Source organism: Ursus arctos, unplaced genomic scaffold (assembly GCF_023065955.2).
Source record: "Ursus arctos isolate Adak ecotype North America unplaced genomic scaffold, UrsArc2.0 scaffold_14, whole genome shotgun sequence".
Classification (NCBI taxonomy): Eukaryota; Metazoa; Chordata; class Mammalia; order Carnivora; family Ursidae; genus Ursus; species Ursus arctos.
Window position 1 is genome coordinate 17,222,010 of NW_026622808.1, and position 12,527 is coordinate 17,234,536.

The 12,527-nt window shown below is 59.1% G+C and overlaps 2 protein-coding genes across 2 annotated transcripts; one reads left to right on the plus strand and one right to left on the minus strand.

Annotated features, from left to right (window-relative positions):
* The first annotated feature begins 2,252 nt into the window (after nucleotides 1-2,252).
* Nucleotides 2,253-6,084, plus strand: LOC113242673 (fibrillin-3). The gene is made up of 4 exons (XM_057311471.1): nucleotides 2,253-2,994; nucleotides 3,286-3,520; nucleotides 4,095-4,245; nucleotides 5,054-6,084. The coding sequence occupies exons 1-4, from the start codon at nucleotides 2,964-2,966 to the stop codon at nucleotides 5,390-5,392; spliced, it is 756 nt and encodes a 251-aa protein (XP_057167454.1). The 5' UTR covers nucleotides 2,253-2,963; the 3' UTR covers nucleotides 5,393-6,084.
* Nucleotides 6,085-7,725: 1,641 nt separating this feature from the next.
* On the minus strand, nucleotides 7,726-11,399 carry CCL25 (C-C motif chemokine ligand 25). Its single transcript, XM_057311472.1, has 6 exons — nucleotides 11,351-11,399; nucleotides 11,060-11,158; nucleotides 9,118-9,235; nucleotides 8,897-9,021; nucleotides 8,464-8,583; nucleotides 7,726-8,171 (listed from the first exon to the last, which is right to left on the minus strand). The coding sequence occupies exons 2-6, from the start codon at nucleotides 11,127-11,129 to the stop codon at nucleotides 8,164-8,166; spliced, it is 441 nt and encodes a 146-aa protein (XP_057167455.1). The 5' UTR covers nucleotides 11,130-11,158; nucleotides 11,351-11,399; the 3' UTR covers nucleotides 7,726-8,163.
* Nucleotides 11,400-12,527: the final 1,128 nt, after the last annotated feature.

Genomic DNA, 12,527 nt, shown 5'->3' on the forward strand with positions numbered 1-12,527 from the left:
ATCAGAAGCCTCCTCAAAAGGGGTATTTGTACAAAGGGCCGAAGGAGATGCAGGAGCGAGTTGTGCGTCCTCTGGGGAAGAGCCTTCCGAGCCTTGAAACAAGATGCAGTTCTCGTTCTCTGCACCGTTGAGGTGTTTTCCCTGTCTCCGAAGATGAGCACACCTAACGCGGCATCTGTGCGTGGGCAGGTGCCTGCACACACACATGCGGGCCCATGTGCCCACGCACACACCCCACGCACTGAGCAAGCTCACCTGGGACTCCTCTCCCACAGATGGACGGCTCCGGACCATTCCTCACTAACATCTGCCTAGCCTGTACCCCTTGTGGGTGGTCTTAGGCTAACTAGATCAGGAATCGGCAATTTTTTTTCTATCAAAGGCCCCACAGCAGATCTGTCCAGCTTTGTGGTCCACACGGCCTTTGCCGAAAACACTCGACCTTGCCCTTGGAGGTCAAAAGCAGCCCCAGACAGTTCGTCTAAATGAATGGGTGTAGCCGCGTGCCAATGAAATGCATTTACAAAAAGCAGGCAGCGGGCCAGATTTGGGTCTCGGGCCTCTGTCTACTGAGGCCCGAACTAGAAGATCAAACTTACGTGACCGTGGTGGGGCCCCCGACACTTGGTTTGCTTTGCTGGATGCAAGGGAGAGAAACCGCCGTAGCGCTCGCTGCTTCTCTGTGGTGGGATCCCAGCAGGAATCCAGGGCTGGCCTCTGTGGCCCTTCAAGGGACACCTCAGACACGAGGGCTGAGCCCACGAGCAGATGTGGGAGCTACTCTGGCTTAGAAGCCCCATGTCCCCAGTGTCTCTTGCACCCAGGAGAGATTCCAGGTCCCCAACGGAAAGTGTCTAGGGTCAAGAATCTTCATACTCGAAGCCAAAGCTAGGGTTCCCCGCCAGAAATGGGTTCTTCCCCAAAGCCCCAGCATGAGCCATTACCACCATCACCAGCCTTGTCTCGGCTTGTGCTGCTGAAGCAAACACCCTAGACCGGGGTGGGGGTTGGGGCTTAAACAGTAGAACTGCTCACGGTTCTGAACGCTGCAAGTCCAAGGTCAGGCTGCCAGGAAGGTCGGTTGCTGGTAAGGGCTCTCCTCTCAGCTTGCAGACAGCTGCCTCCTCTCCACGTGCTCACGAGACAGAGAGAGAGCAAGCTCTCGGGTGTCTCTTGTTAAAAGGGCACTCACCCCATCCTTGCTCCCCCCCAGGAGCCCACAGAGGGTAAGTCAGCCACCCCAGGTCACACAGCTTTGGAGGCAATGCCATTGAGAGTCGAACGAAGTCCTCTATATGCATGATCTCGAATGTTCAGGGAAGTTCTATAAGGTGGGGACGGTTCTGGATCTCATTTCACATAAGGAGAAAACTGAGGCACAGAGAGGGTCGGTGACTTGCCGGAAGCCACACCATCAATCAGGTGGCGGGCCTGGCACAGTGGCGCCTGACCCGAATCCCCTAACCATTAGGCCGTCCTGTCGGTTCTCTGTCCCCTGCAGACAATGACGAGTGCTTGGCTCAGCCTGGCCCGTGTGGCCCCCGTGGGCACTGTCACAACACACCTGGCAGCTTCCGCTGTGAGTGCCACCAAGGCTTCGCCCCGGACAGCTCAGGCCGTGCCTGTGAAGGTAGAGCTGGGCTTTGGGTGGAGTCCGGGCCCCGGGCTGCAGTCCAGAGGGCCGCCGGGCAAGCCCTCTGACCCTGTCCGTGTCTCGCAGACGTGGATGAGTGTGACGGGCCCCACCGCTGCCAGCACGGCTGTCAGAATGAGCTGGGGGGCTACCGCTGTGGCTGCCCTCAGGGCTTCACCCCACACTCCCAGTGGAGCCAGTGTGTGGGTGAGTGTCCGGGGCTGGGAGGAAGCTGGGGCCCCCCTCAGGATCTGTCCAGAGTGGGCAACTGGGAACCACCCCACCCAGGATGCTGTGACAAGCGCAACTACCCGAAGGACAAATGGGCTGGCCTGGGAGGTCGTGCACCCCCCCACCTCCACTGCTGGGGAGGCTGGGGAGTCAGGGGGCCTCGGAGCAAGCTTGGCAAAGCTCAGGTCCGCTTCTTAGGGAGTGGCAGCCTGGGGGGCTCAGCTGAGAAGGATTCTGAGTCAGTGCCTGGGATCACTGGAACAGAATGCTGTGATAGATTAGTGATGCCTGCCAAGGGTGTGGCAATAGGGACCAGGAGCGTGCATGCCACATCTTTGCAGAGCCCTTGCAGAGGCCCTCAGTCCGGGGAACTAGCCTTCTGCACCCCAACCTTTTCCATCGCGTGCTTCTCTTTGTGCTCCAGGCCCTGCTCATGACAGCCTCGTCCTTACCACGTCTCTCTGCTCCTCCCCTACAGTCTGGCTTTCACTCTCTACCCTCGTTGGGCCCGCTCTCTGGAGACCCCTCACCTCCCCTGCTCTGGGCACCACTGCCTTCTCCTCCTGGACACTCTCCTCCCTCAGTCTCTGTCGTGGCTGTCCCTGCCCTCCTGCCACCTCTCTGACACTGCCTTCTCTCTGGTCCCTCCTCCTGCCCCCGATGGTGGGTCCTCAGCCCCGTTCTCCAGCTTTGCCCCGCCTTGGAGCAGTTGTCCCCTGGGGACTGCACAGACCTTTGCCTCCACTGGGTTCCTCCTGGTCGGCCTGCCTTCCCTTCTGCGCACTCATGCCCTCACTCCTGCAGCCGTGGCCTGCCCGGCACTACCTCGCATCGGGCCCTGGGATAGAGAAATGGGCCAAGTAGCGGACTCCATCCCTGTTCTCTGGTTGTCCCCTCTAGTGGGGGGGACCAGGATTACTTAGGCCAGTGGTTCTCAACTGGGAATGGTCCTGGGAATGTCCCCAAGGGGGGACATTGTGAAGTGTCTTGGAGACCTTCTGCTCAGCATGACTGGGAGGTGGGGGTGCTCCTGGCAACTCGTTTGTGGAGGCCACGGCAGCCGCTCGTATGGTACACGGGACAGCCCCCACCGTAAAGAATGATCCGGTCCCCGATATCAGTCGTGCCAAGTAAGAAACCTCGTTCTAGATTGTCCCACAATTTAGGAGTTCTGGGAAGTTTTGAGAAATGCCTTGAAGGAGAATTACAGGGCTGGGGGAGTTGAGGATTGTAGGGGCGGGCAGACCTAGTCCCAGGGCTGATGGAGAGCTGGATGGAGGGGGACGCTGACCCAGGGCTCTGAAGGAGGAGCCGGAGTTAACAGCGTGGGGACCAGGAGTGTGGCGGGCAGGGGCTCTGGGGGTGCCAAGGCTGCCCCCCCGGCCGCCACGTTCTCGCTCTCTTGCTCTCCCCACTCACAGACGAAAACGAGTGTGCGCAGTCTCCTGCAGCCTGCGGCAGTGCCTCCTGCCGCAACACGCTGGGCGGCTTCCGCTGCGTCTGCCCCTCTGGCTTTGACTTTGACCAGGCCCTGGGGGGCTGCCAGGATGTAGACGAATGCGCCGTCTGGGGCGGCCCCTGTAGCTACAGCTGCGCCAACACCCCTGGTGGCTTCCTGTGCGGCTGCCCCCGAGGCTACTTCCGGGCTGGGCAAGGGTGAGGGGCTTGAGCCGGGCGGGCGCAGATCCCCCAACCCTGCGAGAGCACACACACACACATGCGTCCGTGCACACATGCATTTACACACGTGTGCACAGAGACCTGGTCACAGAGCCTCCCAGCACACGTATGGGTCCACACGCGAGTTCACACCCCATTTTGGTGTCATTGCCTGCCTGGTGCTGCCGTATATTTGCACGTGCGGAGTGGTAGGTGCACACTTCTCTGTAATACCCTCGAGCATACGTATGACTCACAGCTACGCCGACATGCCTGGGCACCCTTATGCATTCGTACATCTCAGTGTGCACACGTGTGCACGTAATACACACCGCTGCCGTGGGGTGCCTGTAGGCCCACATCTCTGCCCAGGTAAGCTAAGGGATGCATGCACACACGCACACCCCCTTTGTGTAGGCACACGCAAAGGCACACCCTCCCATTTACACACCAGCACCCGTCCCCCATGGGCAGTGTGGCTCTGAATGGAGAGTGGGGGCTGGAGGGGGTAGGGGGGGGGATCCCACCAGCTTGCCCCTGAAGACCCACCACCCCCTTTGTCCTGGCCCAGGCACTGTGTCTCTGGCCTGGGCTTCAGCCCTGGACCCCAGGAGACCCCAGACGAGGAGGAGCTGCTCTCATCTGAAACCTGCTATGAATGCAAGATCAATGGCCTCCCCGCTCGTGACCGGCCACGGCGCAGTGCCTATGGGAGCCACCAGGTGAGGAGAGGGAAGGCAGAAGCGAGACAGGAATGTTGGGTCTGAGGGGCGGTCCGTATTAGATTGAACTAAATATGAATGTATTACTTTGCCCTATTTTCCCCTCTTGTTTTTCTCCCTTTCCTATTGTTACCATTGTTTTCTGTAAGCTTCGGAAGGGTAGGGCCCTGTGTCTGTAAGAGTGAGTGCAGTGGTTGTTGGGGCTCCTGGGATGGGTGCCCACGGATCGCATCGGGTAGAGGAGGGCTGCCCCCCACCCCGCACCGCCCACCCCAGGCTTTGCCTGCAATACCCAAGACTGCCAGCAGGTGTCAGTAAGAGCACATGTCTGAGCAACACTGGGGGCGGCGCAGGGTGGGGGGTGGGGGGCGCTGAAGTCTCCAGACGGAAAGGGCAGGAAAAAAGGAATAGCTTTCGCATTCATCCAACCACAAAGCACCCTTCAACATGTAAATGAGGCGGAACAAACACAGCAGTGCCCAGAGCCAAGGAGAAGAAAACACAGATCACCTCTAGTAGTACTAGGCTACGTCACCGGGCCCGCGTTAGCCTGCCATTGAGGCCGCTGGCTTATTCAGGGCCCTGTCCGGCTGCCAGGACCAGGAGCGCACTCAGAGCAGTTCACATAAAGGGAGGTTTGTCATCTGCACACAGGGTGCTCTCAAAGGGCCCAGATGCAGGAAGCGTAGCAACCCCACCCCCACCCCAGGAACGGGAAAGCTATCGGCAGCTCCTCTCTGTGGCCCCTGCGCACTGCATTCCGATTTTCCCCACCTCTGACCGGCATCTGCCTGGTCTTTGTGCACAGGTGAGCCTGGCCAGCCTTGACTCTGAGGCCCCGCTGACCTTGGGCCTGAACCTCTCACGCCTGGGCGGGGCTGAGCACATCCTGGAGCTGCGGCCAGCCCTGGAGAGCCTGGGGGGACGGGTCCGCTATGTCATTGCCCGTGGCAACGGGCCAGGCTTCTTCCGCGTGCATCACCTCCGGGGCCTCAGCTCCCTGCAGCTGGGGCGTCGGAGGCCGCGGCCTGGAACCTACCAGCTGGAGTTGGTGAGCGTGGCCGGGCCCTGGGGCACCTGGCCCGAGCGGAAGCTGACGCCAGGGGGCGGGGCCTTGCGGCTGAAGGTGCAGTTGCGGCTGCTGTAGTTGGAAGGAGCCCGCATCTCCTGCCTGACCCCAGGCCCCTCCCGCAGCCCCCACTCTGGACTCCCTCCATGGGCACCGCCCCATCCTTGCCTCTTCCGGCGGGAGTTGGGGGAAACTGATGTCACGCAGCTCACCACACGCCGCAGAGAGACCCCGGTGACCTGGTGAAGCCTTGGCCTCGGTCGCCCCAGGGCCCCCCATTCATCCTCTTCTCCAGAAGGGCAGATTCTGGAGTTGGGGGGCTACCGATCCCACGAGCAATGGGATCACTGACCAGGTGGAACTCCAAAACTCAGGACGAGTAAAATGCGATTCTGCGACCTCAGGCGAACCCAGCCTCTGCCCAGGGGGACCCCAACATTCTGTCTTAGACCCTGGAGACAGCTGGAAGCCGTGGCATGCAACGTCCTCCTCCAACAACCAGGGTCAAAGAGGGGCCTGTGATTCCCTGTAGCTGGTCAATCTCAGGCTTACACTGCTGCACTGCACTGTGGCTCATCCCTGGGGGGCGGTGGGACATGGGAACGGACTGCTGGAGTGGGCCTGGGGCTTGACCCTCCAAGCCAAAGAGCCTCTGGGGCCCCAGCCAGAGTTGGTGACACGCAGCCATGCTCAGGCCCCCAGTGGGGTGGGCTAGGGTTCCAGGCTGCTTTTATATCAGAAGCAGAGACAACAATAAAGTTATTTTGGGTTAAGTCCGCCTCCTTGGCATGTTCTGGAAGTCAGGAGATGCTGCCCTCAGCAGGGCCAGGTCAGGCTCACAGGTCAAGGAGCAGGAGACCCCGGAGGGTGGGAGCTTTGGAGGGATGGACTTCAGCCTGGGGCCCAGAGGAGAAAGCGTGCAGGTGAGACACAGGTGAAGGCCACCTTCCACCTGGGGGTGGGGAACACGGTCCCAGGGTGCAGGCAAGTTTCTGTGAACTTCAGACCTGTGAGTGGCACAAGGCCACCACTGGAAGCCCTTGTGGGTTCACTAGTCCTGATGACAACGGCTCACGCTTCCTGACGACGTACGATGTGCTGGGCACCATTCCAAGTATTTTCCCATCGTCGACCCATTTAGCTGTCCTGGCAACTGCCTGGAAATAGAGGCTGTTGGGCTCCTCCCATTTTACAGACGGGAAAATAGCCTTATAGACGTGAAGCAACTTGGCCAAGCTGACTCCAGGTGGCAGGTAGCTTGAGCCAGGGTTAAAAATGGGGCGTCTGGGCCAGCCTCGCTGCCGTCACCGACCGGGCCATCCTGCCTGGTTCCACGGTGACGGCCCAGCTCGATGCCAGGAGGCCGTCGACGCGCGGTCAGTGTGTGTGTATGCTGGGCTGTCACAGACAGTAGTACGTTTATGATTTTTTTTAAGTTTATTTTGTTTAGTAATCGCTGGAGTTCACGACCCCGAGGTCCAAAGTCACGCTCTACTGACTGAGCCAGCCAGGCGCACCCTGAGAGAAGTGCGTTTAGTCCCCGCTAACTTGTACGAGAAAAGCAATGATACCATGCATTTCATAGGGGGTGGACCCAAGGCTTAGAGAGTTCGTAGAATCTGCCCGAGTGGCCTCCATAGCCTAGTGGGGCCTGGGTGTGACCCACTGGCCCCCAAACCACCTCTCGTCCTCTAGAGAGAGAGCATTTGGTTTTCTTTTCTTTTTTTTTTTTTTAAGTTTTTTTTTTTTTTAAGATTTATTTATTTATTCGATAGAGATAGAGACAGCCAGCGAGAGAGGGAACACAAGCAGGGGGAGTGGGAGAGGAAGAAGCAGGCTCATAGCAGAGGAGCCTGATGTGGGGCTCGATCCCATAACGCCAGGATCACGCCCTGAGCCGAAGGCAGACGCCTAACCGCTGTGCCACCCAGGCGCCCCAGAGAGCATTTGGTTTTCATCTGGAATGTTCTCTGTCATGGTGGAAACAGGCTGCCAGAGGACAGGACAGTTGGATGGCTTGAGTCTGGCTGAGTGACCTGAGAGTGGCCCTGCCTCTCCCTGCAGGATGGTCACTGGTGCCTGGTCCCAGGGCTCTATTCTTGTCCTGGTTCTGGGCCCCTCGACCTAACAGGAGCTTCTCTGGACCCCCGTCCGAGCTTACAGAGGGCTCCTCCGCATTAGCCCAGGGATCTGAGCAGAACAAGAACAGCGAGCCCCGTTTTAGAGGCGAGGAAAGAGGCACCAAGAGAGCGAGCGGTTTGCTCCAGGTCACCAGCTAGACTTGCACCCGGGCCTACAGCCAGCACACCCCCCGGGAGCCGGCAGCTGTGAGGACTGCCAGCACCGATCTGGGGGTGGGACAGTCACGAGGGATTTAACACAAGCGGGGGCAGCAACTCACACCCCATAATGAAATGGGACAGACAGGAATGGCATCCCATCAAAGGTTTATTTAAAAACTATAGAAAACACGGCCTGGGAGAAGTGTTCCGGGATGGACTGGTGCTCTGCAAGGACCCAGACGGACACAGGCAGGCGTGGCCCAGGGCGGGTGGCAAGAGGTTGCAGGTGAGCGATGTACTCCAATGATCTGCTACAGGGCCCACTGCTTAGCACTGACTCTGGTTCCTGGAGCAGGCTAGGGGGCTCGAAGTAAGGTCAGCTCTCTCCTTCTAGCTGCCTGAGGAACAGGGTGTGGCAGGGGTGATGGGAGGGAGCCCACGGCAGGCTCAGGCACGGCTACTGAGATTTGGCCCGAATGACAGGCAGGCCAGGAGCTGCAGAGGACCGTTGTGGTGGAGAAAGGCCCAGCCCATCTTGTGCTGGGCAAATCCGGGAGATGTGCGGGCTCACGGTCCTGCAGGGGGATGGGAGAGGCCGGCAGGTGACGGGGACTGGAGTGGAGCAGGGGGCCCTGCAGCTCTTGGTCCACACACCTGACATTTCATTGCGCTACTTGCCGAAGCCCCCCCTAGGCTGGGTTGGGGTAGTAAACAGCCCCCCTGAGTGCCAGCCTGCAGGGCTGACCACAGAGCCAGCCCCCTTGGTCCTGGAAGGGAGTCCCCTCAGCCAGTCTGTGCTGATCAGGAGCTCTCATCCCTCAGCAGTAGTGATGGGTGGAGGGATGGTCACATGATCAGAGTCCTTACCTGGATTAGCTTTTGTCAGGAGGGAAGTTTTCCTCTTGTTTCTTCTGGGGGGCCTCCTAAACTTGGGTGGTGGTAGCTTGGAGATTCCAGTGCTCGACTTCCTACATCTAGGGAGGGCACCTGTACAAGAGAAAAAAAAATAGATAAGAGCTCCACCAAGACCCTCTGAGCACCTGGATCCAGCCAAGCCTGAAGCCGTTGGCTAGTCATTTGAGCCAATGAGTTTCCCATTTGCTTGAATTTGCCATCTCTTGCAATGGAAGAAGTCTTGGCTGAAAGAGTTGTTCATTCACTCAGTCTCCACTCACCAGCAATCGGCCCTCTTTGGGGTGGCGGCAGCTGTCAGCATGCTGGACTTTGGGGGTGGAGAAGCCCAGAGGCCCACAGCAGGGAGGAGGCGGCCCCCTAGATGCTGGGCATGGGTCTCACCCACCGTGCAAGTGTCTCCAGTGGTGCTTTGAGAGGGTGTTGTTCCCAGCATCCAGAGAGACCATCACCTTCTGCACCCAGCTGTCCCGCGGGTTCGCACACAGCATCTTGTCTTTCGTAAAGAAGAATCTGGGGGGGGGGGGGAGCGGGTCCCCGGGTTAGGCTGTGAGCATGGAGCAAAGCTGCGTATGAGACACCCCCCCAGCCTCCCACAATCCCACTCACATCACAGCAGGCAGGTTGCAGCTCCCGCTCACTTCCTGGCGCCGGTAACCCGCGACATGCCGGAGGAAGCTGGGCCCAACACAGGGGTGGTAGTCTAGGCAGCAGTCCTCGGAGACACCTGCAAGCACGGCCCGGGGGGCTCACGTCCTGTGTGCACGTGCGCTCTGCGAGGACTGCCCCAGACTCAGGTACCCCAAAACAGACCACAACACTGCCAGCCCAGGTGATAAGGAGGCCAACTCGGCTCACCTTTGGCCCCTGATATGGGGACAGCTGGCAGGAGTTGGAGGGGTTCCACAGTCCTGGGCTGGGAAGGACCCAGGAGCAAAGAACGAGGGACCAAAGCCACTTCTACTCCTGCTCTGGGGCGGAGGGCAAGGGGCGCAGCTGGAGCGCCCTGAGGAGGGGTCGCGGGCCACCAGGCCCAGCCCAGGCCCTTCTAAAATGAATGGTCTGCCCGGCTGCTCCTGATTTCCCAGCTCCTGCTCCAGGTTGGCCCTTCCCCACCTAGGGTTATCACAGGTGCCTCTGCCTCTCTGTCCCCATCAGAGTGACCGCTTGGTCAGTGGGCTAGAAACCAGGAGGTCTCTTTGCTTACTGGTTGGTTGAAAAAAGCATTTTGAGTTCCTACTAGGTGCCGGATGTGTAGACAAACACAGAGGGGAATTGGACATGGGGATCTCCCAGCCTGGGTGGGGAGACCCAGAGGTGGTTCTGTGCTGCGAGGGGGAAGAACAGGGGCCTGGAGGGGGGTGGGCTCAGAAGAGGAGGAGCTGGTGCTGGCAAGGCCTAGGAGGATGACAGGTGGAACTGATGAGACAGTGAGAGGCCTTCAAGGCCCTGTGGGATCCATCCCTCTGCTGACCCCTGCCTCCAGGCTCCACACCTGAGTTCTGGCCAAGCGCAGTAGGAAGGATGGGGGAGGAGGAGGACTTGAGTGCTCCCCCCATCTCCAAACCTTGGCCCCAGAGGGCAAGGGGCAGGGGTGATGGATAGACACTGGGTTGCAGTACCAGGCAGGCTGGGGGCCACTCTGCCCCCAGGATCAAAGGGCCCCAGGCTGGGCCTGGCTCCTGGATTGGGCCTCTGATAGCAGAACAATGGGAACCAAGCCCAGCCCCAACCCGGGCAAAGGTAAGGTCTGCTGGAAGCAGGGCTAGGGCCTCTCAGACGTACTGAGGGGCAGACAGGGCAGGAAGGGTGGGGCATGGGGCTTTAACCAAGCCAGGGACCCTGCTCAGCCCACTGCTGGGGCTCAGCCATCTCCCCCGGGGCCCTGTCCTATATCCTAGGGACGCAGGACACAGTGGCCGGGCTCGTGGTGGACACTGTATGCACCAAATAGAGGGAAAAGTGGGAAGGGACTCCCCGTTAGTATCAGTAATGGTTATCATTGTTGTTACCCGAGCACTGGACCAAGAGTTTTGCAAATATCAGCCCATTGGTTTCTCGTGCCCTATCTCCACAGCAGGAATTCAGAGCCCCACTCTGCAGATGAGGAAACTGAGGCTCATGAAGACTGAGGAGTAACTCTCAGCCAGACCACACAGGTAGCCTGCGGGGTCGGGGGACGACTTACTCCTGTGTGGTCACTCCACTGCAGGGGTGTCCCTGGCTATGCCACCACTGGGAACTACCCTCTGCTCCCCACAGTCCCTGGTCTGGCTGGAGTCCTGACAGGGAGGCCGTGGGTCATGGACCATGGAGGAGACATCACAGGGGCTCTGGAAGGAGGAGCTGGGGGGCCTGTACCCCCAGGGAGCTGCTCAAATGCCAGAAGTTTCTACATCCCTGGGGTGGGAGTGGTCCGTCAGAATTCAGTGGTGGAAATGGAACCGGGGAGGCTTCTGGAGGAGGGGAGGGGCAAACGAGGGAGGGCAGGAAGGATGGGTAGGGAGAGGAGGGCTCCGGGGGGCAGGGTAGGTACGGCCCAAGACATTACCTTGAGCGTGGATAGCAGACCAGGCACCCACCACGCTGGCCACCAGGCAGAGAAGGAGCCACGGGTTCATAGCGCAGGCTGGTCTTCCTCCGCAGGGGTCTTGAGGAAGAATGGGGGAGGTGGGGGTGGTGAGGACCCAAAATGGACAGCAGCGGGCACTCAGAACACCCCCATCTCAAGTCCGACCCCTAGGGCCCTCTGCACAGGATAGGGACCAGTGGTGCCGGTGGGGCCTGTGGCTGGTCTCAACCAAGATTGGGGGACGGGGGATGCAGTGGTGGGGGGACTCACCAGTGCCTGTGGGGTCCCAGGAGATGGTGCCTGCTAGGGTGTCTCCACGCCGTCCTGCCCAGCAGGCCAATAGGCCTCACAGCCTTTATAGATGGAGCCCCACCCTTTGGCCACCTGCTCTCCTCCCCCCTCCCCCCTCCTTTCCCACTCCGCCCCCGCCTTGGGTTTCTCCCGGTTTCTCTTTCTAGCTCCTCTCTCCCATGTCAAGGTGCACCAAGAGGGAGTTCGTTTTAGGCACCTGGGGACAGAGGACCGACTTCAAACAGCTGGCAGGAAACACTGACCCTCTCAATCAATGACATGGATTTGAGACAGACAAGGGCTGGCAACCTGGTGACTGGAGGCAGAACCACACATATGGACAGACCCAGCCTGCCCAGGCCACCTGGAGGCTGGCTGCCTGGGGACCCTCCCTGACTTCCTCCCCCATCCAGTCCTCTCAGTCAGCACCCCTGCTTTCTCCCCCAAAGGATGCTTTCTCCTCCCCACGTTCCCTCTCCTGTGGCACAGCAGGGTCCATACCAGCCTCCCGCAGATGGGCCTCAGGCTGCTTAGAGCCTTTGCCTCACTCCCTGCTCCCAAGCCCCCTGTTCCCATGGGGCCCTGACTTCACCCCACTTTTCTCTCCTTCCCCACAATGGGGTGCCTTATAGCTCTGCAGAAATGCCCTAGTTTTGAGAACAGGGAAATCCATAGAAGCAGAAAATAAAAGTTGTTGCCATCGGCTGGGAGGGGAGAACGGGGGTTCGTAAACACATGAACCTTACATTTTATCTTTTTTAAAGATTTATTTATTTATTTATTTATTTATTTATTTATTTATTTGAGAGAGCGCGCGCACATACAGCGGGGAGAGGGGCAGAGGGAGAGGGAGAGAATCCTCAAGCAGACTCCCCCCTGAACACAGAGTCCCAAGTGGGGCTGATTCCAAGACCCTGAGATCATGAACTGAGCCCAAGTCAAGAGTCAGACACTTAACTGACTGAGCCAGCCAGGCGCCCCTAAAGTTTTATTTTTAAGTAATCTCTACACCCAACGTGGAGCTTGAATCCACAGCCCTGATATCAAGTGTGGCAGGTTCAACCAACTGAGCCAGCCAGGCGCCCCTGGAACCTTAGACTTGCAAAGGGTGCAGTGTAAGGTGTGCGAATTTTCTCGAATATTATCTGGGGGAAAT

Excerpts from the sequence above, each read along its gene's own strand:
- LOC113242673 (XM_057311471.1), top strand. The coding sequence starts at position 2,964 with ATGATCCGGTCCCCGATATCAGTCGTGCCAA. Across the intron at positions 2,995-3,285 it reads CCCGATATCAGTCGTGCCAA|ACGAAAACGAGTGTGCGCAG; the intron begins GTAAGAAACCTC and ends CCCCACTCACAG. Across the intron at positions 4,246-5,053 it reads GTGCCTATGGGAGCCACCAG|GTGAGCCTGGCCAGCCTTGA; the intron begins GTGAGGAGAGGG and ends CTTTGTGCACAG.
- CCL25 (XM_057311472.1), bottom strand. The coding sequence starts at position 11,129 with ATGAACCCGTGGCTCCTTCTCTGCCTGGTGGCCAGCGTGGTGGGTGCC. Across the intron at positions 9,236-11,059 it reads GTCTGCTATCCACGCTCAAG|GTGTCTCCGAGGACTGCTGC; the intron begins GTAATGTCTTGG and ends CCGTGCTTGCAG. Across the intron at positions 8,584-8,896 it reads CCACTGGAGACACTTGCACG|GTGCCCTCCCTAGATGTAGG; the intron begins GTGGGTGAGACC and ends TCTCTTGTACAG.